The 27,111-nt window shown below is 41.4% G+C and overlaps 1 protein-coding gene across 1 annotated transcript in view; it reads left to right on the forward strand.

Moving 5' to 3' along the window:
• The window catches only part of LOC111262326 (dopamine receptor 1), a 62,226-nt gene that overhangs the window by 5,847 nt on the left and 29,268 nt on the right, over positions 1–27,111 (forward strand). Inside the window, exons 2-4 of the mRNA XM_086969035.1 lie at positions 6,916–7,117; positions 11,581–11,720; positions 16,142–16,272. Of these exons, the coding sequence (XP_086825161.1) occupies positions 16,208–16,272 (65 nt within the window). The 5' untranslated portion in view covers positions 6,916–7,117; positions 11,581–11,720; positions 16,142–16,207. The remainder of the gene's footprint in view (positions 1–6,915; positions 7,118–11,580; positions 11,721–16,141; positions 16,273–27,111) is intronic.

The raw sequence follows: 27,111 nt of genomic DNA on the forward strand, positions 1-27,111 counted from the left end.
AATCAGCGTGATAGGATAGCGTCCAGGTTACTTCTCTCTTATGAAAGGGGCACTGCGCAAGCTACTCAAGCGTTGCAAGGTCTAACACTTGAAATTCTGTTGTTGATCCCGCTGCATGAACACGATGGTACCTGATGCCAATTTATTAACAGCGACTTATACTTAAGCGTACGTATATTTTGACATACATATAGGCATATATATTTGTGGATAAGGAAGGAATTTTTTTTGGATTATATTTGTGGATAAGGAGAAATTTTTTGAATCCAGCCATTTCGGTTAACCATGCGTTCATCTATTATCTTAGGTGATCAAATTCTAGTCTGTTATTATTAGTATTATTGTCATTGGTTTGCTTACTTATGGGATCTTATCTAAGGAGGGGTTGAATTTTACACCATAAATTGCACGGTTTTTTCACATTTGTATATATTTTTTTTATTAGAATGCTAAATAGGGGTTCTTACAAAAATTGAGTCGAGAAATTGGGAGTTAGACTGACTTTAATTGGAAAGCGAAACAAGTGTGACAGAGTACCGGGCTTACAAGAACTTTTAAAATCGAGGTGGATTGTTTCTTTTAAGTAGTAGGGTTTTGCGTCGTAAAGAATTAATTGACGTGTGAGGACGAAAAGATTAGGACAATTAGCCATTGGCCTAATTGCAACAACTAGCGCAATATTTCAACACAACAGGAACAGGACCGCTGCAACAGGGTAACGGAGCTATGGGTCGGCCTGGATGCAGCCAATTACCGCAACAGGGTGGCAAGACAACCGCATCAGGGCAGTGGGGTCACTAGGACAATAAGATGGATTCGATTAAATTAGCTTGATAGAACTGCTGAGACCCGGGTTGACTGATCAGAATGACAGTCACATTTGTTAATAATAAACTACAACTGCAGTAATATTTAAATCTTCGAAGGGAAGAATAGACGGTCATATAATCATAGCCATGAATAACGGAGCGGGGCTAAATGTATAGGAATCACCCCCTGGGGTGTTGACGGGCTATTGCTTTCATTTGACTGAACGTAACATTACAGAATCAGAATAATAAAACTAATTGTATAAACGATATGTAGCTATGCCAGTAAGTCCGTCTAGTGAAGAACACATTATAAATGCATTAGTATTTTCAGATACGGTTTGCGTTGTGAAGCCTTAAAATATCACATACGCTGGTTTTAATAGCCAACCGTTTCATTGTGGATATTTGAGGGCAAAATCCGTCAATGTTATTATTACTATCAGTTAGCGCAATTAGGATTAACAGAGGTCGAGATGGCAAACACTGTAGACTTCTCACAAGTTCTCTATTGGTCTTTGGCTAAGGCTGTAGCAGCCTGAAAAACCAGTAGTATGTGCATCTAGTACAGGAGCTTCTATGTACGGAAAAGATTAGAAACATTACCTGATTGTGATTTTTATGTGACACTGACCACCTTCATCGTATTAACAAAGACCATAAGACATTGAGAATGAATTAGAGAACCAACGAATGCAAGGCAAAAAAAGTTTAAACCCTGGTACTACAACCGTTTTTCTGCCTAGCTATTCTTTTGCTGGTAAAAACAATGATGATTAAGTAGGTGGAAGCGCAGATTTTTATGACGACGTCCTTCGGTAATGAGCCGGTAGCTAAAAACCAACCTTAAGCTATTTACACTGAACCTCTGCATTTTTCTTGGTTATAAACGGAATGAAACTTGTAGAGGGCCTAAATGGAGAATGTCCTACGCTATTTCCGAGACCTTCTGGACGGAAGCTAAGTGTACTTGCTCTATCCAATCGCACGTGTCAACATAGATACTAAGGCGCAATGCGCACTACTACCGTACTGGCTCAGATTACCGGCACAAGTTATCCGCTCTTTGTATTCAAATATTTCATATTTGGGATTTATCACAACGCACCTTAACTCGGTCATGGCATTCACGTACATATCCCAGTCTGCGGCCTAAAATTGTTCACGCTCTTAAGCTAGCTAGTTGTACTTTCAAAATAGCATTGCTTTCTTATATGCCAAACTTCTAGGCCTGCGATGACACCCACTTAAAAGTCAAACAAGGTTTGCTTTAGCAAGACTGTCCGATCATCCATACCATTTTCGTGGTTTTCCTGCCACACTGAGGCGTTTAATATATTCGCCTCAAACGAACCTTTCTTTTACTGAAACCATTTTTGTTGAGCCTTGTACGTACGTACCTCGATCGTCTGTGCAACCGATCATCTTTCTAAGTGCCGGTGTCTTCGGATGAGGTAGACGTTCGGGTACGCTCATTTGGCCAGCTAGACTATGAATTTAGATAGCCTTAATACCAAGCCACCTTTTCCGAATTTGAAAGTATACGCAGGAGCCGATATGGAAGCGTTTTAATATCTGTTGTACAGTTTTCCGATGTGCCTGGAGTGCGATTGCAGCTCTAACGTGGGTTCGCGCAATCCGCGCCAGCACTATGCTTCTTTAGACTTGCCACAGGAGCCCCTTGATGGACGCGTACTCAGAAGCATCTGTCCTTGCTTGGTTCAGACGACAGTCTGCTCGTTGCGTTCTCCAAATATCAGCCATCTCAGAACCTCCCAATTCTGTAGTTGGCACTATTAAAATCTTCACATCCGACATGGTTCTTTGTTCCGTCCGACGCGAATGCACTGGATCCGGTTGGGATGGGATCTTTAGCTTGCGAGTGACTCTGCGCACAGCAACAAACACAGAAGCCGGACTTATTATGCACATGGCTTGACCTCAGTTATATCTCGGTGCGTTTAGCAGCCATGTACAAGTCGCGCAGGGACGTGAAGTGATGCAGCGACGCCACACTCAGGCATTTCACGAAGTTCTCACATAAGCACGGTTCCTTGAAAAGTTTTAACATGCTGGAGCATGTTGGGTTACTATTTTAACCCAACGCGCTCCAGCAGAAATCGTTTCTCTGGGTGAAAGCATACAGACATGGAACGCCTGTTCGGACCCATGCATAGTATTTTTCTGCATAGAAGGGTGCTTTTCGTTCATCCCTTGCTTCCCACAGCGAATTTAAACCCGTACTGATCTAGAACTGGCAAAAGTTCATAAGCAATCCCAAACAGACGCTAGTGCCTTCAAGGTCATGAAGGCTTAGGCCTCGAGTAGCAACAGCGATTTAGTAATATGTGTAATCGATTTACACTGCACGCTTAATGAACCCCTGAAAAATGATTCTTTACAACGCTCCTTGCTAATGTTAAATCAAGCCGACAGTTGCCACTCCCCCATGACGTGTTGTCCAACTTGAGCGTCGTAAAGAACTGTTCCTACTAGCTGAAGAATAATCTCCATAATCGACGTTTTGAATTCTGAAAATGTACATGGGACTATTTATGGATCTCGGAAAATTTGCGTGAGTACAATCAAAGTGTTTCAAGATTCCAAACAAACCTAATTAGAGTATCAATTACCACACTGTAAACGAGTCCTGAATAACAAATTGGATGTGCTTCATAGAGTTTCTCTAATAAGGCATATCAAGGACCATTCAGTATCACGATACGGTCACTGGATATCCATTAATTGCACCTCTTCGGTTATAGAAACAAGAGAGATAACGAGTAGCGATTGTTGTTTTTTCCCTTGGAAAACGTTCTCCATATCTTGTGTGGATTTGTATTTTATCTACAGAGTACCTGACTGGTGGCATCTTCAATGCAATCTCGTTCGCCTACAGGCTACAGATCCAAAGTAAGCACTTCGGCTTCTTCTGTCTTTCCTCTGTAACTGTTTCCTACGGCTATTTATCGCAATAATCTCAGAGTGAAGTGTGCTTTCCTCTAACACAAATTTTCAGGTAATGATTCAATCCTTAGTTGAAACTGATTTATATCTACGTAGAAATACATTGAATTGTTCAAAAAAGAACGTCCACTTTTCTTTATTATTCCGCCTTTGTAATTTCTCTCTCGGCTGATTACCGAATATATATAAACCGTAGAAAGCTCTTTCTTGTTGTTCTCATCGTTCCTTCTTGTTGGAGCCGCTCTGTAGTTTGGGTACACTTTTCTCATTTGGGTTGATTAAATTTAGAAGTTATTACAGAATGAATGGAAAATGATGACATCGAAGCATCTACATAGATAGAGTCATGCCACGTGTAACCCTATATTTATCGTCGATTCATAATTGTTTGACATATCAACTCGCGTTCGTTATTTCTTTGGCAAGGTTTTTTGTTTTTTCCCAACTATTTCGCTAGTTGCTTTCAAGTCGGTCTTTGACCCATCTGTCATATTTCAATAGGCTTGTGGCATATTATTTGAAGGGCAGAGGTAAGGGTTGTTAACGGCGCACAGTTCCTTGCCCATAGAAGTCAACGATTAACAAAAGAGAGACAGCGATCAAAAACTGAAGTTCTTTTCTAACTTTCATCACTAACATCGACTGTCCATACACTCGCATCATCAACCTTCGTAATTCAAATGTGCGCTTAGCGTATATAAGTTTTGTTCACTGCATGGCTGCATTAGGAATATCTGAGGTATATGCGCAACGCTTGCTCCCTATACCCTATATTCTGCAGTTTACAGAAACAGCAATATAAGCTACCAGGCGTTTACAGTTCACATTACATAATGCCACTATGCAGTGACAACAGCAACAGCAACCGCAACTGCAACTGCTATACACGGGGACGCATGGTTGGGCGGTTAAGCTAAGCGGAGAACGTCGTAAGACCTGCCGAAGCTATAGTGGCGACAAAAATAAAGCCACATTGTTACAAAAAGATGGCCTGAAAGGGACAAACATACACGTCAAACCGCGAAAGCGGTTCCGAAAGCGGCAGAGGACGGAAATTTGTGCGCAAACGTTGACCCTTTGTCTTCGTAAATTGTCTACTCGAGATCTTCCTGTTTTAAGATCAACTTATCGAAATGTTTCGAATACATGCAACATATTAAAGTAAACCTTGCAAGCGTCATAGGGTTTAGTTCCAGTTCTCTGTAGCATAAAAGTCATTGCCCCATGAAACAGCTAGATAAAATTCGCTAACAAAAAAAGATTCGGTTTAATTTGCTTATAGACATCATACTGAAATAGCATTAGTAGTTCCTGCTTGCGTCTATGCTTTAATAGAACGACTTTTTTTTTTTTTTTTTCTATATTTTGCTTTGTATATTTAATCTTGTTATTCCCGAAACAATTTCAACACTAAATAAACCAAAATGGTAACGAAGTCGGATCCAGCGCCAACAAGGTTACACTGGTGCGTAGTAGTTGCGTTCCAAAATTGTTTCCGATTAATGCTATGATACCACTCAAAGACATTGGCCAACGCATTTTTCTACGTTCATACCAATTGCAACGAGTTTTCTAGGGTGTTTCGACAGGCGTCCTTTATCTGGTGCGACGCTTCTAGCGATAGACATAGCTGAATTTTTCTTCGTTGTCTACTTATCTGTTCTTGATCTACAATCAACAGTCGATCCTCGGCAATTAATTTCCAAACGGCTCGAAATTGCTCTGCCGTGCTAATTGCTGGGTTCAGGGCTTCAGGACGTAATTTCCACCTGGTTTAAATGGCTTATATTGTCCATAGGTAATAGAAGTCTCTAGTTTTCTTCACAAATGCCTCGAAATCTTACTATAGCCTAGTAGAGTAGGGTAACGAACCATTTGTTTGATTTATTCTAGCTTAATTATCTAGCATAATTCTAGGAACAATATTATGTTGGTCATTTAACTTCAGAAGTTAAGTGCGTACTTTATAGTTATCAATAAGGAAATAGTTAGTGACTCCATTATGAGCTTAAACAAATGGTCAAATTTTGCCGATTATATCGCAGCAAATCTCGCCGCCTAGGTTTCGAGTTCGGCCGCATTGGATTTTAGTACTTCTTCTTGTAATGGCGTGGTTTTCCTGTTAAATATGAGGAATACATGATGGCCGGGCTTTAAACTCGCACTTTGACGTATTTTGTCTTGTGCCCTGTGAATGAGCCATGTGATAGAATACCTAAGAAATCCCTAATTTGTTGTCTCTCTTCAGAGCATCACCCTCTCCATCTCTTTATTGTAAAATGAGTCATTTATGCCCAAAAGTACTAACGGCACCAGGTTGCTCTCTCATTTCGCTTCTAGTGTTTTTTTTTTTATTTATAGGTGGTGTACGTTCTTTACGCATCTAGAAATCGGACGTTGTAAATATTATTTTCGTCTCAGTTTGCTAGCTCTCTGACGGATCGTACGGTTCTTCCTGGCAACGTCCACGCCCCTTTCGTTATTTCTTTAGTAACAACGGACTATCACAATTAGCTCTTCCCCGTTGGCCCCTTAATCGGCTGACGTACTTTCTCGCCTGTTTTAATAACTTGTTGAGCTTTGGTCGGCCATGCGTCATCATTTACCTACTCCTCAGCTAAGTTTGTGGTTGTTTTGTGGCTTGGTTTAGGATTGAGATAGGATAGCTATCATTAGCTACGTTATCAATAGCTAGTATTGTCGAATCCTTTTCAGCCGAGGCCGTAAGCTGTCTACTTGAAAAGAGCCTATATCAGTCGAAATAATAGGGGGCATTCGAAGGGGATCATATGGTAAATGCAAACGAAACGTAAAAAATAGGTTGCTCAGCGAGGGTTTTGTTTGCTATACTCGAACCCCAGTGTTGTTGTACCACGTATATGATTTAAATTGATGTTGTATAGTAAAACACTGTGAACCATGGACAAAATGAAAAGAAATATTCTGCGAACCAATGCAACCCACGTTCGTCATTATCGATCTGTTAATACTTTTTTAATAGCTCTTGTTTCAAAAAAATACTGTGCAACAATATCGACGTTCAAGTTCATGTTATTGCATACTCAAGTTCTGGAGTGCCATTTGCAACTAGGAAATTCTTAGAAAACTAGAAAATGTAAAATATTTTCATTTTTTACAGGAGCTCTTTGGAGTTATTCTTCGCAAGGTCTTAAGATGCTCGACTTACGGAACGATCACCCGCATCCCCGTGTATTATTAATCGTGTTTGCTTGTTTCTCTATATGTGGTCGCGGCGTGACGGGACCGTTCGGCGATGGCTCATCCCGTTTTAAGAGGAATAAGAGTAGCGCTATTGCCACTCCTCTCTCACTCAGTCCTCGGTAAAACCGCTTATCGCAACCTTCAGCTCGGACTATTTGAATTTAGTATTATTTGCCCTTTCCTGGCAACCTCAAGATACCATTGGATCTGTAACTTGTTTGCTATACAGCCTTACTCCCTCAGTGCACAGCGTACCGAAGCCAATGTTGGTTCACACTGTAGTTTAGGGCAACAATGAGTTTTCGTCTCCGACTATTGCCCGTTGTACGCGTCCAAGTAGATTCGCAATCGAGCACTGAGCAGCTGGGCGAGCAAGTGACAAAACAGTGCCAGCGATCTAGCAGTGTTCGTCGAAACATGTGTGTCTGAGGCTGAAAAAGGCCAAAGGTTGATATTTAATAGGCCATATATATATATATATAGTCGTTAACATACTACGTAGATCGCTGGGTACTGCCCATCTGTTTAGTGCTTTGTGTTACTCGCTTGCACATAGATTATTTCCTGCCCGTTCTTACCCACCAAATTCTTTCACTTTGCAACCGCTAGGATGACGAGTGGTTCAGTCATTCACTTAATTAGTACCGCCGCTAAGACCAACTTTTACTAGTGATACTATTACTGAAGCATCTTTGTCTTAACCTCCTATAATCCACGAAGTCGTTGTGCAGAGATTGCTCACGCTTACTCGATCCGATGCCTATCTTTCCGCAGCATGTAATATATGTGCAATAGTTGCTCTCAATAAGCACAAAGTGCTTTTTATACAGTGGGAAAAGGCGGTACTCAAATGAACGGTTTTTATCCGTTCGGTTTACGTTAGCATTTTTACTTGACGCAAATCACTGGAATTGTAATGGTCGATGGTCAGTTAATGATCGTAACTCGCTAGCTGAATGCAGTGCTTTTCAAGTGAAATGACGGAAGTGATGCTCATCTCTATAAATTTTGCTTATTTTTTGTGTTTTCTTGTGACAAAAATTCCCTATTCGTACTGCTAATTGCAGCATGACTTTAATAGCTTAATGTGCTATTACACGTTCAGCAGAATTTAATAGAAGACTTTTCATGAAGTTGATTCCAACGTTAACCTTTTAATATTTTTTCTGCTTCTGCTAGATTAAAAAAAACATAAAGAATTTGACCTTGTACTAATTGTGTGCTCCTTAAATATCAAAATTTCTGTTCAGTTCATTAAAGTAATCCCTGCCAGGATCAGAGCAGGTGCGTCTTGGTTGCTTTTTTTCTTCCAGGATGTTTGACGAACAATATTACGTAAACGTCTTAGTAATACTCTTTAGTAACAGATAAGCCATTATAACTTCATTATGCACAATTCCATGGTAGTCGAAAGACGGGCAGTTGAAAGAAGCTCGTTTTGAGACTTAGATCTCGCAGCGTGCCTTGCCCAGATACCCAGATTATTGTGCTTCGCCTTTGTGTCATAATCGTACGTGCACATCCTGTTGCCTATACAGACGCATTAGGGCAAATCCGGTTTTTCCAAATTATCCTTCAAGATAGTCCGTCATGATTCTTGTAAGGTGTTCAACTTTCCCGTGAGCTCCGTAAGAGTGATTTGATAATCCTCCAGAGTAAGTTGTTTTTCTCTACGTTCTCTTCCGTATTCGATGTAATGCGTCATGGAAATTTGACGGTTGTGTTGAAGACCCTCTGCTTCATTGCCAAACTATAAGTATCACTTCTACTTTCGATATTAACCCTTAGCCTGGTCTTGAAAAGCCGTAGGCAGTGCCTGTTAGCACTTAATTTCGTTCTCGACACAACACGTGATTCGCTCTTCGGGACCCTACTCTTATTCTGTGAAAAAGCAAAATAAAGTTTAATGTAACTTATCCAAGTACATCTGTAAAGTACAAAGCGCATATTCGACTGCTTTGAAATTTGGTCTGCAAATAGTGGGCGAGCAGACAAGATAGCTCAGTGAGTAACGTATTTTCGTGCCAATTTCAGGGACACATTGTGGTCTACGTTAGGAGGGCATAGACACACTTTGTTTCGTGCTAGGTCCAGCCACTTGATGGAATGCCTAAGAGCGGTACCGGACGAAAAACTCGAAGGATAAGGGCAGACAAACGTGTCGCCGCAGTCCTGATCACGGATCGGTTTTTGGCCAATAAGAACCGGGCTTCTTATTGATAACTTTCTTTGGCTAATCGTACCATAATATTAATGTATTGATCTGACACCCATCTCTTTAGCTCCTTATTTTCTTTTACATTCGCTATAATATGAGCATGCACAGGTAATAAAGTTGAATTCCCCTGTAAAGGAATATGGTCGCACAATTTCGAGCTGCGATTTACTTTTGCCAATTTTTCATTTGTCCATAGCGATCATGCGTGTTCTTGGATATATTAAAGCGAGGGTGTTTGTATATATTTCACGCTAATGTCGCCGCTAAAATCACCTCAAAGGCAGAAAAAGTATCGCGGAAGGTGTAAGCTAACCGTTCACTTGCCTTCCGTAAGACCACTTCTTTTATGGGTTCTAGGCTGATAACCACACTTAAGGTACATGTAAGAAGGTTGATCGGGCCGTAGAAGAGGAAAAGAAAAAAGTAGTGGGGCAAACAGTGCCTACCCCTAAAGATAGACACATGTAATAGATTGCAGAAAAATCGGCCATAGTTCCTTATATATTTGCTATATCTTGGGATATCAATTGGGGTCAGTCGCCTAAATGTTCCCTAGGTTGTTTTACCAGTCGCGGTTATTCGTGCTAGCCATCATTCGACTTGCACAATGGTAAAGAGGCCTGGTTCGCTTCACAAGACGCCCGAGACAAGTGAAAAAGGGTAAAAGGCCGTAAGGGCACTACTTGTAAGTAACATAGAAGCTTCAATGGCATTTATCTTCTATTTGCAGTTTCCGTCGGTTTACACTAATAGATAGATCGAGATACAAGTCTTCAATAGTAGCAAATGATTGTTTATTTTGGCTGTACTTCATCGATTTCCGGTTAACTTTCTAGTTGAAACAGGAAGAGAAAATTACTTATGTGTCATATGCGATACCAGCAATGCCTCTTTTTTGGATCAGTCTAATAGTGGTATAGAAATAGCTTTTGCTGTGGGTTGTCATTAAAGTTTGCAAGTTACGTCAGGAATTTGAGCAAGAAGCTATTAAGCGAATTTCCGTAGACCTTTGGCTGATTACCATGAACTAATTTTCCATAGAAATGGCTTTTTGGCATTGACCTATAGGTAAACCAAGTACGTATTTGTAAAAGCGGATTATGTAAACATACTAAGGGAACAATATCTTTAGGTCAACTCTAGAGGTGTTTGACTTTGATTATTTTCAGAACTAATGTGTTTCTTCGCGGTTTCCTCTTCAAGCGTTTTTTGCTTTGAGATGCCTGTCCTAGTTTTACATGGATCGCTAATTTTGCCCTGTTATCCACAACGAGAGTGGACGCGAGAGTCCTATAGATAGGTTGAAATCAACTGAGTCGATTTTGTAAAAATATAGGCTAAGTTTGACAACTTACCAACCAATGGGAGCGCATGGTCATTTTGGACTTTTCTCTTCTCTTACGCTATGATTTTGAACGGTACCGGCATGTTTGCATTGCGACTTACATATAAAATAAACAATCATCTGCGAGTTGCTCGGACAAAAAGAGAAAAGGACAATAAAGCATCACAGAAAAAAGGAGACAGGCAGCTGAAGTGATGGACGAGTGTTGTCCGCACGAGAGATGCTAAGTTGAAAACTGTGCGATATTGTCTATGCAGAAGCTGCTTGGGTAACGCATAATACTGTTTGCTGAGTCTCGTCAGTGCATACCTCCCTTCCACTGTCTTTGGCAAATGCCGGTTCACGGAAGTTGCCCAAAAACCCTCGAACTGCGCGCAAAATTACCCTCGAATGCCTCTAGCGAACCTTGTGCTTCCTTCATCTTATTCTCACGCCGCGTAGCTCTGCAGTATATCGCCGTCTTCCCTTATAACGCAGCAACTGTTTACATTTCCCCTTTCTTCTTGCCCTTTCTCGCGTCATCTCTTCATTCTCTTTCGTATGTTGGGAGCTTTTTAGTCTTGCTGGTGCCTCCTAGCTCGATTTCACTCACCGGCGAAGTGTTCGGCACTTGTCGTGTCCTGGTCAATTAAACCTATCATGCATCCGCCATCCTATTTCTTTGTCGCAGGGAATATGTAGTAGTACCCTCGGGTCTGGCAATGCCTGTAAGTCTATGAGTCTTCTAGCGCCCCCTGATGCTGCTGCTGACCAGGCGGCTAGATAACGCTGAAATGTGCTGCATTGTGTACCATTCTGCTCTTCTGACTGCAAGCAAGTTGTAGTCTCTCACGAGAACGGGCCAATGATATGTGTCACAACTCTTGCGGTCACTGCCGCGTGCGGCTTATCTTAAACTCGAAAATTTTACGAGAGCTCGAATCACCTTGTCGGATCGCAGACAGGTTGCCGGCAAGGAACATATTCGGCCCTACCTATTCTCTAGGTATTTAACACAAATTCATACGTACATTTTGCAGATATTTTACGAACTGCCAGTAGCTCATACGTGGAGCAGACTAATTTCGACACGCAGCGCACGAGAAGCAACAAATACAGTCAGCTGTATCGGACGGCATACATGGTCATCTTTGTCGAATTGCAGGTGATAGGTAAACCGGTAGGCGTTTATTTCAGGGTTATAAGGTATCTGGTATACGTATTAGTAGTAAAAATCGAAAAAAAATAAGATTTATAGGAAATATCGCATGTTGTGGCTGAAAATTCAGCGAGATATAATGGATATACAGACCAACATATGCGTCTGATACGTAGATGGTAACAGGGTTATCTCCGACGGGTTCACGTCAAAGGTGCTGTAAACACAATTTTTACTTTAAACGATTACCGACTGTCCACGAACACCACCAACGTAAGGCAGAAAGCAGTTTTGATGGAGCTACTAAAAAGCAGATTACGAGCTACTGTGATGATTTGTTGAAGTTAGTTAACGCTCGAAAATTAGATCTACGGGCAGATGTAGATATGAAGTTTATTTCTCGTTGCCTAACATGTAGCATTGCATCACTACATATCATTTCTTCAGAAGACCAGCAAATTTATACGATGTCAAAAGCGCAAAGGATAAGAGTACCATCTTCGAAGCTACTATTAGAGGAGCACTTGTTGTTCTGTTTCGCAGTGATGCGACGGAGAACGTGTAACGATGTACTTATATCGTAATCTACCATATCCGTACCTCGTATTAACCTGCGCTAGTTTGTAGTATACAGATACATATGTACATTCAACTACATGGTAATATATACGAAATGGACGATATTTCTGTGGATATTTCATACTATGTACAGCAGTACATGTCGTCGACGTCAAAGATACGTGCCCGATGAAATTGTAACGAGAAAAATTCGTTCACGGTGGTGCACGCGTTACAACAGTGACAACAACAATGGCCCGGTGTGTACAATTGTATATAACCGTAAGGTGCGTACTTTTGCTCGTATGTATACAGGCGCCTACGCGTTTATGCCAATGATTTATTGTCTGACTAAGACGCTGAACGCGATTTATTTCTGGCTGTCCTAAAGTAACCGAAGGGAGCCTAAAAAGTGAACAAGAATGACAGAGTAGGGCAAAAGAGCAAAAACTGTGAGGCTGAACGAGAACAAGAAGAATACAAGAAGCGTTTTCAGACGGCACCATCCGCTTCTCATAGCTTAATAGCTGCAATTCCGCTCTTCTGGGGTCGACTTAGTGTTTTTGCCTTGTTCTCCTCGTTGAAAGTTCCAGTATCAGCCATGAGAAACTGAGTCGGGTTGCTGGTGCGTGTTGTCCGAAGTCCTGCGCATTTCTACCGCTCACTCGCGATGCATCAAAAGGTTTGCAAAAGAGAAGCGGTCTTAGTAGCTCTGCGCTCGGTGAGGTGGACGAATTGCATAGCTTTTTTTTGTTGTTTTTATTTCTGCGGCCACTTAGCATTTATAGTGTTGCCGAACTTATGTGTAAGTTCCAGCAACTACATTGGCGATGGCTACAGGGTTATCAGTGGTAGCTGCATTGCTGCTACTGTTGCTGTCGAAAGAGACAGACCGAAATAGAGGTAGCTTTAGAAAAACGGCACGCTGTGTCCCTGTTGAGAAAATCAAGGTCGATGGAGGGACAAAACTTGTCGAAACGGTATAAAGCGTCATGTTCCCCTACCTGTAAAGCACGATAACACATACATTCTGTAAAACGAAAAAAGAAGGGAAGGCTTAGCAAGCCTTCTCAGAGGAAAGAGAAAGAAAAACAACTTACCCCTAAATTGCTCCACTCTTTTCTATACGCGACAGCCTCCACCAAAAATCGGCAGGTCGTATACGTAAAGAGCAGGAGATCCTGGGAATAAGCCGATCCCTCTTTTTCGCTGGCTATACGCACCGCAGCAGTCGTGGAAATATATGCAGATGCTTAACAACGAGAACATCCCAGGTCGAACGACAAAGTGTTTGATATGCTGTATTATCTCTTATTATATTCTCCTTAATGTGTAATAGTTTAAACATGTACAAAACGTAGAAGTGATCAATGAGCCTAAAAGTGTGTAGAGTTTTATATGATAAAATTCCATGCTAAACTCTCTTTAAAACTGCTATGAAGTAGAATATATTTATGACAGATCGAATATTTATAGTATTTGATAACTCACTGAGCGCCGAATACGCCCTACAACTTCAGCACACTTCACGCTTCGAACTAATAAAACGCTGTCGCGACGTGTACGCGTAGTGGTACCTAGCTTCATAGAAGAGTTGATTTTTACATTAAAGCTTCCGTTTTGAGCTCAAATTCTACTTACTTTATCAAGTTTAATTTGTTGGAAAGAATCAGACCGTATAAGTTCCTGCTTATGCCATGCCTCGATATCGCAGTATCAATAATGGTAGGCGGCTTTTGCGTGACGCAGTTTAGCTTGACGCTTTTCTGCCATGTCGCTTGCACCATTTTTTATGGGCAGTGGCTAGATCTGTGTAGGCAGTTTCATGTCTCCCGTCGTATGAGTACAATCATTGCTTAGACAAGTACCGATGCCATGGTCAAAAAAGCGTTCCTATTTAAACCAGTATTGGAAAAAAAATATAGTTGCAGGGATTTTTTGAGGGTATGAAGTAACCGGTAACAGTATTTACAGGGCTATAGCGACGACCGCATTACAAGCAGCAGCAGTGTCCCACACAAGCCTGCGTGCCAGACGAAGGCTAAGCGGAGAAGAAAGCGAGAAGGCTGCAAGGCGTCTAGGTATCCATCTAGCATCGCAAAGCAATATCGGTCCAATTGAAAGTCTTTTCTTTGGCTCATTGCTACCCTTTTTACATGTTAGTAGGAAAATAGCAATAACATTCTCAGCAGTGGCAGCGGAAGAAGAAATCAAATAACGCGGTTTATTGTGGCGTGCAGACACGCGTTAGTGGCGAGCTCCAGGTCGTGAACGGCAAAGTATGAAAAGCTTGGTCCTACGTTGACGTCACGTTGTTCGCCTGATGACAGGAAGCCGGAGATCGCTATTAGAGCGTCAGCACTTCATGAACGGGTACAACGAGGACTGTCTAATGGCTAATATGCGGATATAGGGACAGGCGTGGATATAATAATTATTTTGAGGGAGCCGTCGATTTTATTAGAGGATTGGAAACGCGAAAATTTGAACTAGGTAAGATGTGGGACCAAATCTGCTCTATTCTTTTATTATTCCTTAGCAAGGCTAAAGTGGAGCAGCCATCTTCTGAGCTGACATTTCCTTTGCTCTCAGTCTTGCTGAATCCCTTTGGCTCCTCTGCCCTTATCAAAATTTCGACGCTGAAGGGTGAAAAGAGTTCAGGAAACGGCGCGACGAAAAAGACGTTGGTGAAGTGACTTTCGGCTGCCAGAGGCGGAAATTAGCGCATTGCCTGCGTCGTCGAACATAGGCGCCTTCAAGGCGTTCTGGCGAGCGCTCCGTCTTCACCAAACTGAGTGAAGATCATTTCTTGCTGGCTTGTAGCCGAATACATTTGGCCAAACCTCGGAAATTTTCACAAACACCAGGAGGTAGAGCCCAAACGCTACAGGCTTTAGAGCATCGGGCAGCAGCTGCGAATCCGACCCGAAGCGTAGTCCACAAGTTTTCGCTAACTTGGCCGCTCACTGTACACAACTCCGCTTTAATAACAATGCACATGACGACAGGAATAATTTGCCCTTCTCTTTTCCACGAGCCTCATTAAGCAACCGGAAAAACTAAAAGAAACAAGATGGTCTATTGGACTTTCCGAACACGGATTTATTATGGGAGCTACTATTTCAATGGTGCTACGTACGATGCCGCCGGTTGAGGAATGTTACATAGACAATAATACTTGCACTGGACAGTAATGAGCATTGGTGCTAACAAACGCGTAACCTTGAAAAAGTTGTAAATAAACGAGAAGATGAGAACTGTGACGCAGTTCTATGTGCATGAAACAATCTACAATGAGAATAGATGTTTAGGCGGTACTATAGTAAACTGGCAGAACTTGATAGAGCAAACGCATGGATAGACGCCATGGCGCCATTACTTCTATACATGAGCAATAGGTATACAACCCTTCTATAAAACCAAACAGACAGTGATTGTGCTTAATTAATCGTAGAGTACTATGACCTATACGGCATGTAAACAAGTACTGTTCATATGGACAATAGGCACGCAGAGTGAGAGATGGAACAAAATAAATAGAATGCGAAAGAGAACAGGTAAACGTAGACGCTATGCGAACGAAGAAACGGGACGGGGTCTCGATAGCCGGTCGTCAAATTATACTTGCAGCATAGCCTAGGACGAACTTATTACGAGCATATTGTTCGTTGAACTTTTCCGTTCTTAACAGAGAAACCAACGTTAGTCTGATCACATATGGCTGGTTTCCAATGCTCGATGGCGTTCAGCCAGCTATCTCGATAGGTGAAACAGCTCAGCTATAGTCACAATACCATTTGAAAACATATGAACATTTAGCCATATTCTGGGTTCGATGCTGATAAATATTATCTTCATTCTGATCTATTCATGTTGATCTTCAGGATGATCTCGTCGGACTCCACCAATGATTTGGAGAAAGCAAGCCCCGCTGTTATTACATAGAGTTTATGAAGCTTACTCATACCCTCAGGCCACCGTCCGCGCTCCGACAACTACAACTCCAGCTGCGAATGTAAGTTTGGTAAACAATGAACTGACGTATATAATTTTTTATCCGCTCTTGCCCTATACTCGATAGCCTACACACTAGCAGTATTCAGGAACTGAATGTTCTTTAGCACTCCTTTTTGTGTAAATGGGTTTAGCTTCCGAATTCTATGATAAGAAAAAAAAAAAAAAAAAAGAAGAGCATGTATTCTTTTCTCTTCGAAAAATGGCTCATAGAGATCACGTTTAGGTATGCCTGCCAGACATGTTTAAGTTCATCTGGAAATTACACGTTTGTGTATTTACACGTGTTGAATCTACTTTGCTTTCGCGATGACATCGTGATATAGCTGCAACCACAAGTGCAGACACTTCATTTTAGTATGCTGTCAAAGATGAAGTAGATATCAAAGATGAGTGCTCTAGGCCCATTCGGCGAAAAGTTCAGGTAGAGGATTTGTCAAGTAAGTCGACGAAAAAAAAGGGAAAATAAATACATACGGGTTTCTTTAGCAGATGAGGAAAGTTGCTTTGGCTGTCTCTCTCCGAGTTAAAAAGCTGATACTGGTTGGTGCACGCAATGTTGAAATACCATAGGGGTAATGTTTGTCTAGCATTACGGGTGCCATTAATGGTGGCCGACTCGTTACAGCTGATGCCTAGAACTACATCGGCATATCATTCAACAGTAATGAAATCCTTGTTTAGAACATGATACACTTTCTAAAAGCTAAATGTTCGTTATATATGTCCATGAGGTTGAAAATAGCCAGATTTGTTACTTCAAAATGATTTCAATTATCGTTTTTAAAGGGGCTTCTTCGAGCGGATGTCGCTAGTGATAGCCATGAGCAAAAAAAAAATAATGTAGTAACTGGAAAATAAGAATACGTACAAAACAAACCTACCATCAAAACAAAGCTAAAGTTAATCATCAGCGTAGTAAAGATGACGAATGTTTGATACCAGCCAATTTTTACAGAACATCAAAATATGCGGTGATTTTTTCCATTGTTAGTATTGCAAACTTGTACATGTTCTTTGTAAGCTATCCTTGTTAGAGGGGCAAAAACTTAGAGACTTAGAGATGCATTTACTAACGTCTGTACATTAGATAATATGTCAGGCTGTTGCCTTGAGTGGCAATTTTTACTGTGGAATAATTGGTTTTTTTGTTGTTTTAGGTTAAACATGACAATTTCATTTCTGATTAGCTGAAGGCCAAATTCAACACTTGTATTTGCGCTATCGCACAGTCAATTGTTCCGTTCCTTATGGTGACTAAGGGCAATACCACAATTGATTGCTTAGAGCTTCGTGCCTGCGGCCTGTGTTCTTGTGAACTATATTCAGCGCTGAGACAATCATAGTACGGAGTACGAGTGAGCTTGGATTGTCTTCGAAACGATTTCAACGATTATGGTGAAGTCGCCTTTGATCTTGATGTGCGCCATTAGATGGGTCTTATTACTTTTACGTCCCGACTTCACGAAGTTTTTCAGCCTGCAACTAATATGCGCATGAAATTAGCTGTCAAATTGAAGGTCGTTGATCAATAACTATGAGATCGTTTGATTTTTTCTTGATTGTAGTTCGGTAGTTACTACTATCTGAAGAAAACTGATATATGAGTGCATTCCATCCACCATACTATTTACGTGACGTTCTCAGATCTTGATCCGTCCGCTCAGTCCCACAGCTATTTAATTTGCAAAGATCCACCATATGCCACTCGCTTGCCCGAAAGCAGCAGGCGACTTTCCTCGGAATTCAACTAAAAAATTGATAGAAACGTCATTGTTCCCAACAAGATTGGCGTTGCCGATATTAAACTGCGGTGAGATTGAGAACATGAGCAAGGCAATAAGACGCTGTTTAAAACAGTGAGATGCGGACGGCTGCCCGAGTCGAAAAGCCCAGCTTGTTTAGCCGCCAGTTTTTCAGCAGCTTCAGTAGGGGCACGCGGTAGCCAAAGTCAGCAGGTGCGGATGTAAAGGGAAGCACGAGCTAATTCGAATAATGTCTGCTAAACAGATCACTTCAATATAGAGTAATCAACTAAGTTAATGGCACGACACTAAGGCCGACTCCTAAGGGAAATACTTTCAGGGGCAGGCAGCGAAGCCAGATTGAACACTAAGATTGCAGACAAGTGACAGACAGTCAAGGTGTATACAAGGTATGTCAAGGATATCGGTTCCTGAAGACGGCAATGACGACGGGGAATATGACGTGCACAAGGCAGCGTGTTAAGATGGGCTAGCTAAAGATGCTTTGGATCTGTAGAAAATATTACCTTCAAGACAAAATGTAAACAGTGAACCCCAGGGAAGTCAGCATTCTAGAGCGCAATTTCATCTTCTACCTTACTGGTCTTGTTTGGAACTATTGTCTAGAAAAACAAAAAATAGAAACTAAACCGAAGCCAACCAATTTGCTCCACGAACGAGCCAGTATCCCGAAGACCGAAACTGGCCCCGCATTTGTCTCTTAGCCACGGTTACTTCAGCGTCTCTGTGATGACTATACATACACGACCGCCAAAATAACTTGCCCAACAAACGATTGGTAACACCTTGATCTGTGCGTCTGCATTAGTGTTTTAATGGCTCAGTGTCTGCAGAATAATAAATACACAAAGAGTCAGAGAGATATAGGAAACAAATAGACAGGCGGAAAGGGATAGAGAACTACACTATGGGATGAAACTCCATGCTATGGGCAACAGGCTACAAGGGTCGATGGTGGGTGAGCAGACAAGACAAGCCTCGCGTAGGCAACAATAAAGTAACGAAGGACAGAGCGAAGAAGAGAGAACGAAAAAGAGTGCGGGATAGAGAGGTAGAATCCATTGCCGCTCCGACAAGCATCATCACAAACGGCCACTTCTCATTCGTTCCCCTGGGGAACCACAGATAACCGCACAATAAATCAACGAGGACAGCAACTTGTTGAGCAAACGATGCTTATAGGCGTTCGCTGTCCGTGTGTGCTCGCCGCATCACCTACTTCCGCTAACCACTGCTCCCCAAGCCCAGCCTGTATACCCCAGACCCCACTATCCTGGAGCCACCTGGCAGAACGGCTATCACCACTCCAGTTACAGCCTTCTCTTGGAAAAGCGTACTACCTCACCGTCCATACGCTGTGTATTTCACCCAAACCCAAGCTCGCCACACCTCTGATATGGATGCGATGCGGAATCGAGGGGCCAACTAAGCTCTCTCAGCGGCGTCCTTTGGATTGAAAGGTAGTTGGGGTTTAGTGCGTCTGAGTTATTTTTTTTACCTGAGCTTGCAGCAGTGCTCACGCGTCGCCTAACTAACCAGAGGGCGGAAGATCGTACGAAACGGATTTAACGACACTGCGCTGCAAACGGCGACTGGTCAGCGGAAAGTTGCGTCGCGAACGAAAAACTCGGCAAAATCTGATGTAAACACATGCGTTCGCACTGAGTTGCCTGCGGCGGCAGTGACAGAACGTATTTCGGCATATCCCAGAGATGGAGCACCGAGAGGGTGGAAAGATAATGTGAGAGGCGTAGACTTTCTGTCGAGATAGTCCAGAGAAACTCCATACGGTACAGCTTATGATCAGCTACATTTTATTTTCCTCTAGCTGCTTTCTTCAGACGTAACATTCTACAGTAGATTTGAAACTGTTTTATAAATTGTTTTTTTTTTTTAAAGCAGGCACAATCATACGACCTGCTAATTTGAGCTGAACAAAATATGATTGTTATTATCACTATTATTATTGTACAGGATATAGTTAAGCAGCATGTGCATATCAATCAGCCAAGGAGACTAGCTAAGCAGTGTGTCACTTTTAATTTTTGCGAAATCCATACAAAGAATCGAGAAGAAACACGGGCCTGAGTCTAGGCTATGAAGCAAATCTTAAAGGGGTTATAGTCAGCTATGGCTTATTGAGATCTGCCCAAAGTGTACATCTCATCCCTCCCTTGACAACTATTCACCGTTAAACGTCACCTGTTTTTGAGAAAGAACTATGAAAGGGAGTTGCAACAGAACTTTTCGAAACGAGTTAGCAGACTTTGGCAACATCTGTTTGAGGATCTGCACTGTAGCCCTAGTCCGAAATTTAAAAGCCGTATAGCGCCAGCTGTAACGCATAATCCTTCTCAGTCGTTTCATTAAGATACGTATGTTTATAGATTTTCTGTAAGGATTTATTTTGCAAAAGGATTGCGTTTAGTAGAATGTTTGCGAACTAGGAGACTTTTTTTTTTATATCGGCAGGCCAAAACTAATAATGTAGCTTTGAAAAGAAGGTATGACGCAGAAATAAGTGCGCATGTATGTGTTTTTCTATTAAAATAAACAAGAGAAGTTAGTTATTGATGTTCGCCCAACGTTCGCACTTACGAAGGCAGACTCGCAGACGTACTCTTTCTCCGGACACCCCGCTGAGACAAAAACTATATATGGCCATTCGCCCATCTAGGCAAACAGTACTTATCGATAGCGTCCTTTTGCATTAAGGTCTGTTCTATGTCCTCTCAATCATATTGCGTTTGATAGACACGCAAGAGAATTTCTGAAAAGACACGGACCAGTTGAGGACGATTTGAGCGCAATAATTTTAGGCGATTGTCTTATTTATTTAATAGATTGGCACATCTTCATTAGTTAATACGTGACGCGCATAAGGCAATTTTTTACATTGACGCAACGATCGACGTGTGGCAGTGTTGGTGATGACAAAAGGCGTTTTGCTAGTGGCTTAATGGCGCTCTACGAACTTAGACGAGAGAATCAGAGACCACTGTAGACGTATAGAGAAGAGCATGGAAGAAAAACGGCCGCGAAGGAAACTCCGATCGTATGATTACGGCCATGTTCTCGCATTTACTAAGGGCAGAGCTAAGTCTTAAAAAAGCGTAAGCTCAATTTGTTACTGAAAAAAAGAGCCAGCTGCTCTATCGGGTTGACTGCTAGAGCTATACATTCTAGTGATTGCTAATAAACATTTTCTGTGCGTAATTTTATTTATAGGGCTGGTATTTTTATTCGACTCGGATAATTTGCTTTTAGTTTGTGACCTCGCTAATCTAAAAGACGTTGTTAACTAATCTAGCAGGAAGCGCCAAAGGAGTGCCGTGGCGTAAAGTAATGCGAAATGAAAGGTCCTGTGTGCAAGGAGCATGGACTAGGACGAGGAGCAACAATAACTAGAAACGTTAGATCGTAGCATAGAACAAATTGTTGGCTTTAACGCATGACCTATCTCAATCGGAAAAAATCAACATCTACAGATGCACCCGTCAATGTTAAGAGGATTAAAGATACGTGATAATCTGTTATTAGTTTTGTTCATTGATTCAGATCTCTCTGAAGTCATATAAAAGATCATGCGCTATGATGAACTGGTTCGGTTTTCGTGCCCCTAAAGGAATTATCGTAGCACAAAGTTCATAAACTGAAGAAAATTATCAACTATTACAGTACGGATTGTAACTATGCTCCTGTGAATAAAGGTCCGAAAAAAGTTCCACGGATTAAAAAACCTATTATGGTAAAAGACCCGGTATATTCATGCGAGAAATGTAGAGGTCTCAGGTAATTCCAAAGGCAGCTGCTCCAGATTAACAGAAGAAGACGCCCATAGAATAGATCCGAGAAGAAACGTGATGAGGCTTATCAAAGAGAATGGCTTAGAAACCCGTACTAGTGTATGTGTGAGTAGACTCAAGGTAGCGCAAGGTAAGTAATAGATAATTGATTGAAAGCTAACTTGCCATAGCACTACTTGAGCCAACTCAAGGTTTATCACTCTCTGTATAGGCGCAGGACGGAAGAAAACAACACGATCGAATGATAACTTGGTTACCTGAACGTCTACGAAGTGATGGTCGGGCGCATACGCATTTTCATATGATACTTCAGTGCTTCCGATAAGGTCGAATCTTCTATGAATTGCCCAGATGGCCGATGAAGAACCGGACAATTCAAACGAACTAGACAGATAGGTCGCGCCTTACAAAAAGGCAGATAATCTGTTTGGCTTAGAAATTATTAAATGAGACGAAGCGCAGTGGATCATTATTAAGAAAAATGAAACATCGTCATACTTCTATGGTACCCTTGGGAAAATGGTAGCCAAGAGTGCTAATTTAGGACATAGTTGAATTCGTTGAAGATAGGAAGCTAAATTCCTGATCCGTGGGAAGTGATTCACGCAATGCGAGTCACGGTCCACTTTTGACACCAAAATAGTACAGGTCGATAGACAAGGAGAAAGTCCGTCTGCTCACCTAATATTCGATTCAACAATCTCATAAATGGCTACAGACTACAATCGCTATCGACAAAATAGATCAGAATATCAAAAAAATTGTAATTTTAGTAATTCTACAAATTAATATATTTTTTATGTTAAAAACACGCTTCTTTATCAGATCTGTCTAGTTCGATATCTAGGCCATATACTGAAGGTTTTGATCGACAAAAACGAGAAGAAAATAGAGAAGACGTTTGAGAGTTAGATGAAATCCCTAACCCGGATCGATAAATGAAGAGCATAATGTCAGTAATTCTTAATGCATATATATATATATATATATATATATATATACGAAAACGTGACGTGTTTCGTATGCAGGGCTGTGCCTACGCCATCCGACCCAAAACAAATAGAGTACTACTAAACCGCGCGTTCTCTACACACGCCTAATAGGAACACATATGTACAATTATGTACGTGAAGTTTTCGAAATGAGTTTATGAATTTTCATTAGATTAACGTCATGAGGTTGTTGAGACACCGAAAACTTATCGCTCACTACGGACCAACATGTGCCTACGATCGCACGGCTTTTATTCCCTAGCCTGCTATAGTAATAACGATGGTGTCAGTTATATTTTTACTAAACGACACGCGCGTGTCTATGCACGTCTATGCTAAAGAAATCGTATGGGACAAATCAGCAGAGCATTCTTACCTTACCCAATTCAGGTGGCGACTAGGTGGTATAGTGCGAAACTAAGGAAAATGAATCGTGCCTATGGGAGTTATTCAGTGCTCTAAAAAATGGAGGCACTCCAGAAATACACAGATTACTATTTAGCTATACAGTTCGTGCAAACAATTTATCAAACACCGGAGCGAAGTTTTACTTCATGCATGAAAAGGAAAATTCCAGAGAAATTCAATTGGAATATGTCCCTGCGGAAAAATGAGGAGCTGATTTGAATGCATTTGTTGCCAAGCGGCCTTCTATCAGACTAAAGACTTCCTTTATTCACACCGGTTTTGTAATATGTACCATGGGCGGAAGTTTATGTGATATATAACCTCCATTATCCAAATCGGACTTCGTAACATGGAAAGGGCTAAGCAAAAGATCTGTCAAGAGTTCCCGATCGACTACCTAGATGGATAACCATGGCTGTAATAAGGACGGACCGTACGAAAATAACCATCCAAGCCGCTCAGTCTGCCGGCCTCATTGGCGTATGTTATGGCGTGTGTTCTGATTGCAATAGAGATAACTCAACGGTCCTCAATGTAGCTAATTACTTCCTTCACGATAATTATGACCATCTAAACAGACAATTTGACAAAGACTGCTCTATATCAATAATGATTCCTAAATACATGTTATAGTATATGTATATTTTTTCTGAATTCCCAACATGGAGGCGTCACAAGCTTCGCCTCTCCAATTTCTTTAAAAACTATTACGAAAGCCGTGAAATGCGCATGCGGTGACTTGTAACCATAAGCTCGATATGTGTCTTTCCAACTTTGCCTTACCCTTTCTTAAGTCTAAAAATATTTTCTTGCGAAGAAGGTCTTCATAAGAATGTTTCATAGTATAGAGACTGCACATGTGTCGAAGAGGTATCTCTAGCGAAAGAACATTTGAGACCGATCGAAAGCCTACAAGAAAGGCGAACGATATAACAAGACTGTAAAAAAAGTAATCATCGTACGCAGTCATACATAATCAAGTATATGCTTAATCACTATTACAATTATACTTGCGTCGATACTTTTTCTGTTATCTTTCTACTCCGAGCCAAAAACCGATATAATGTTGTCACTTGGAAGATATTCAACAAAAAAAGCGTTTCTATAGCGTTCGACTAGCGTAGCCTATATAGTCACAAGCCATTGTACCTATTTAGAGAGCTACACGTAAGGCGAAAATGCTCGGATAGACGGCCTATTGCGAAAGAAGAGCCAAAATAGCTGTAGCAATGTTCTGGTGTCAACTTAAAAAGAGAGAGCTAAGCCTGAAGAAAATATATCCTCATTCAAGTTTTGCGGGAGACACGGATGTTTTCGGGTCGAAGCTATGGCCTTTTCGGACTGCCAATACCGCGTTTGCTCTAAGTGATTCGACCGGACGTTAAGTCTTAGCTGGCTTGCCTTAACCATCGAGTTTACTATTAGGCTTTTACAAGCGGATCCGGCAGACTTTTAAGTTAAGTGACTTTTGATTTGGTCGGGCCTAATGATGATTTTTTATATGTGTTAGAGCTATTGTCCTTTACTTTTTTACACACTTGTCCTAGCGCCTTGCCAACTATACATATGAAGTTCGCTTGCGCATATACGATTTTTCTGTTTATGATTTCTCGAAGTATATCGATAACGAGGTACGCTTGCTTACCAATGTAGGATGCACGGGAGGCCCGTAATCGCACGGATTTGCAGCGGAAGAATAACTGGGTTGGAGCCAACGTTAAATATTCCTTTGCTCAATCCAGAGAGTAATTAAGTCTTGGCGATGAGATCTGGCATTATCATTAACAAACCAGACTGCGTATTCTCGATTGTTGTGTTAAGATCCATCTTCAGCTTCTTGAGGAAATCGAGATAGCTGGCAGGATTCATTCTTGCATCTTCGGCAACTATGTCAAAGTAGCATAGATAATCTTGATATCCATTGCAAGTACTATCATCAGCTTGCGTCTGAATCTACTCGACACTGGTGCCGAACTTAATTTCTCTTTAGGGCCTGGTCCCTCTTCGTTTAGCAGCAGAGATTGAACCTAGGTGTCAATTCTGCACGTGGAATACGGCACATGCATTTCCATTTAACCCGGAGTCAGTTCTCAAGGGCTCATTTTTTACCTAGTTTCCACACCAACCAGTATTTGGATTAGCATTCTGTAACGGGTTACATGTAGGGTGCCAATTTTAGCTGATAGAGCCCTTCGACTCCAAGCTCAGCTTCCCTAAAGAACTCCTCGACTGCGACAATGCGTCTTTATCTCGCGGGTTTCGACATCTGATCACTCATTAGTTGGTTTTCAACACTTCACTCTTTGTGTTCGTTTTAGGGCTCCATGCCTAATCCACCCACCAATCTTCGACGAATTTCTGCAGCGCTGTAGCCTTCGAAAAACAAAAACTCGATCACTGGGCGTTGATTTTGTCGATTAGAAAGTGTTTTTCCTCTGGACTAATCTCTCGTGAGGTAAACTTGATCGATTTTTGCCGATAACACGTTTTTAGAAAACTGAGGTTCTTTCAACAAAATTTCAATTGCTAGTGGCGCATAGTTTAAGGGGTATTAAATTCGAAGACCCGCTGGACCTACTCACAACCGCTTTCTTTTTCTTTTTTACGATCGGATTCGACTGCTCCTTGTAGGAATACGTTCGGACGTTCAAAAGCTGAAAGTCACAACTAATGTTTAAAATAACAAGAACTTCAAATAACGGGTAATAGAATTATGCGCCACTCAGCGATATATTGCAAGCGGTAGAGTTTCGTCATCTGCCTAAAAGATAGACAATACGTTTCATCCTACAAAATATAACCACTGGAGTGAGAGTAAAAAAAAACATTGATGACTGCAAAGTTTGAGATAGGACCATAACTTATTTAGCTATTCACCGGCAAACGTTGCGTGTGTGTAAGTAAAAGGTGATCTTATGTAGCACAGTAGTTAAAAACAATAGACCTCATTTAGATCTTCAGAAAAGCGTTGTTTGCTTGAAACACCGTTGGGCGTCACGCTGCGTTTAAATGAAGCCGACGCATGCTCATGTGTACAATCATACAACCACAGAAACTTGCGCCTTCTACCTTGGCTATTGAATGCTTAAACCACTCGTCTTTCACTCATTGTTAGACTAAGAAAATGACTACTTTCAATGTTAATTGAAACTTCTAGAGTGAGCAAACTATGCCTATACTGCAGTAGAAAGGTGCCGCAAACAAAACATCCTTATTACTCTGTTACAAATCAGATACTTTTACATGAATAAATGCAAAAATATACAGCAGATAGGTAGCACTTAACAACAGGTTCGTTACCTTAAAAGATCGTTAATAATATTTTTGTTAGCTGTCGATTTGTTACTGTGGTTTGTGTCACATGGCGATAAAAGGCAAAAGTGCTTTCAATAGTAAATTTCTATTAGTATTTCACATCTTGCTTTGCATAGCATATCTGTTCGTGGGCGGAAATTGGATTACTTTCACATTTTTATTAAAGTCTGCCTGTAAAGGCTGTCTTCTATGAGGACAGTTAGCTCTGATGTCCACCCACACGAGCGGTGCATATTGACGCCTTTCACTCATTCATAATGTGAACATTTATGTGTATAATAACGGTAATAATAAAGCTGCAACTGAACGTAGGCATGACCGCTCGTACTATAATTCGACTCCTATCATGACGAGAGCTCCGTGTCCCTATTCGTGCCTCTAGGTCTTTGGTATATTACAACCTGTTCCATTGCACTTAGTCAACTATAGCATAGCTGGTGCCAATACCGACACCATCCAATCCAAGCTGAACTGATCTGTAGCTGGGTTTGGTCGTATGGATTGTTCGATTAAGCTGACTTTGACATGAGGTCCGTGTCGCGGCCTTCAATAG

This window comes from Varroa jacobsoni, unplaced genomic scaffold, assembly GCF_002532875.2.
Source record: "Varroa jacobsoni isolate VJ856 unplaced genomic scaffold, vjacob_1.0 scaffold_648, whole genome shotgun sequence".
NCBI classification, from domain to species: Eukaryota; Metazoa; Arthropoda; class Arachnida; order Mesostigmata; family Varroidae; genus Varroa; species Varroa jacobsoni.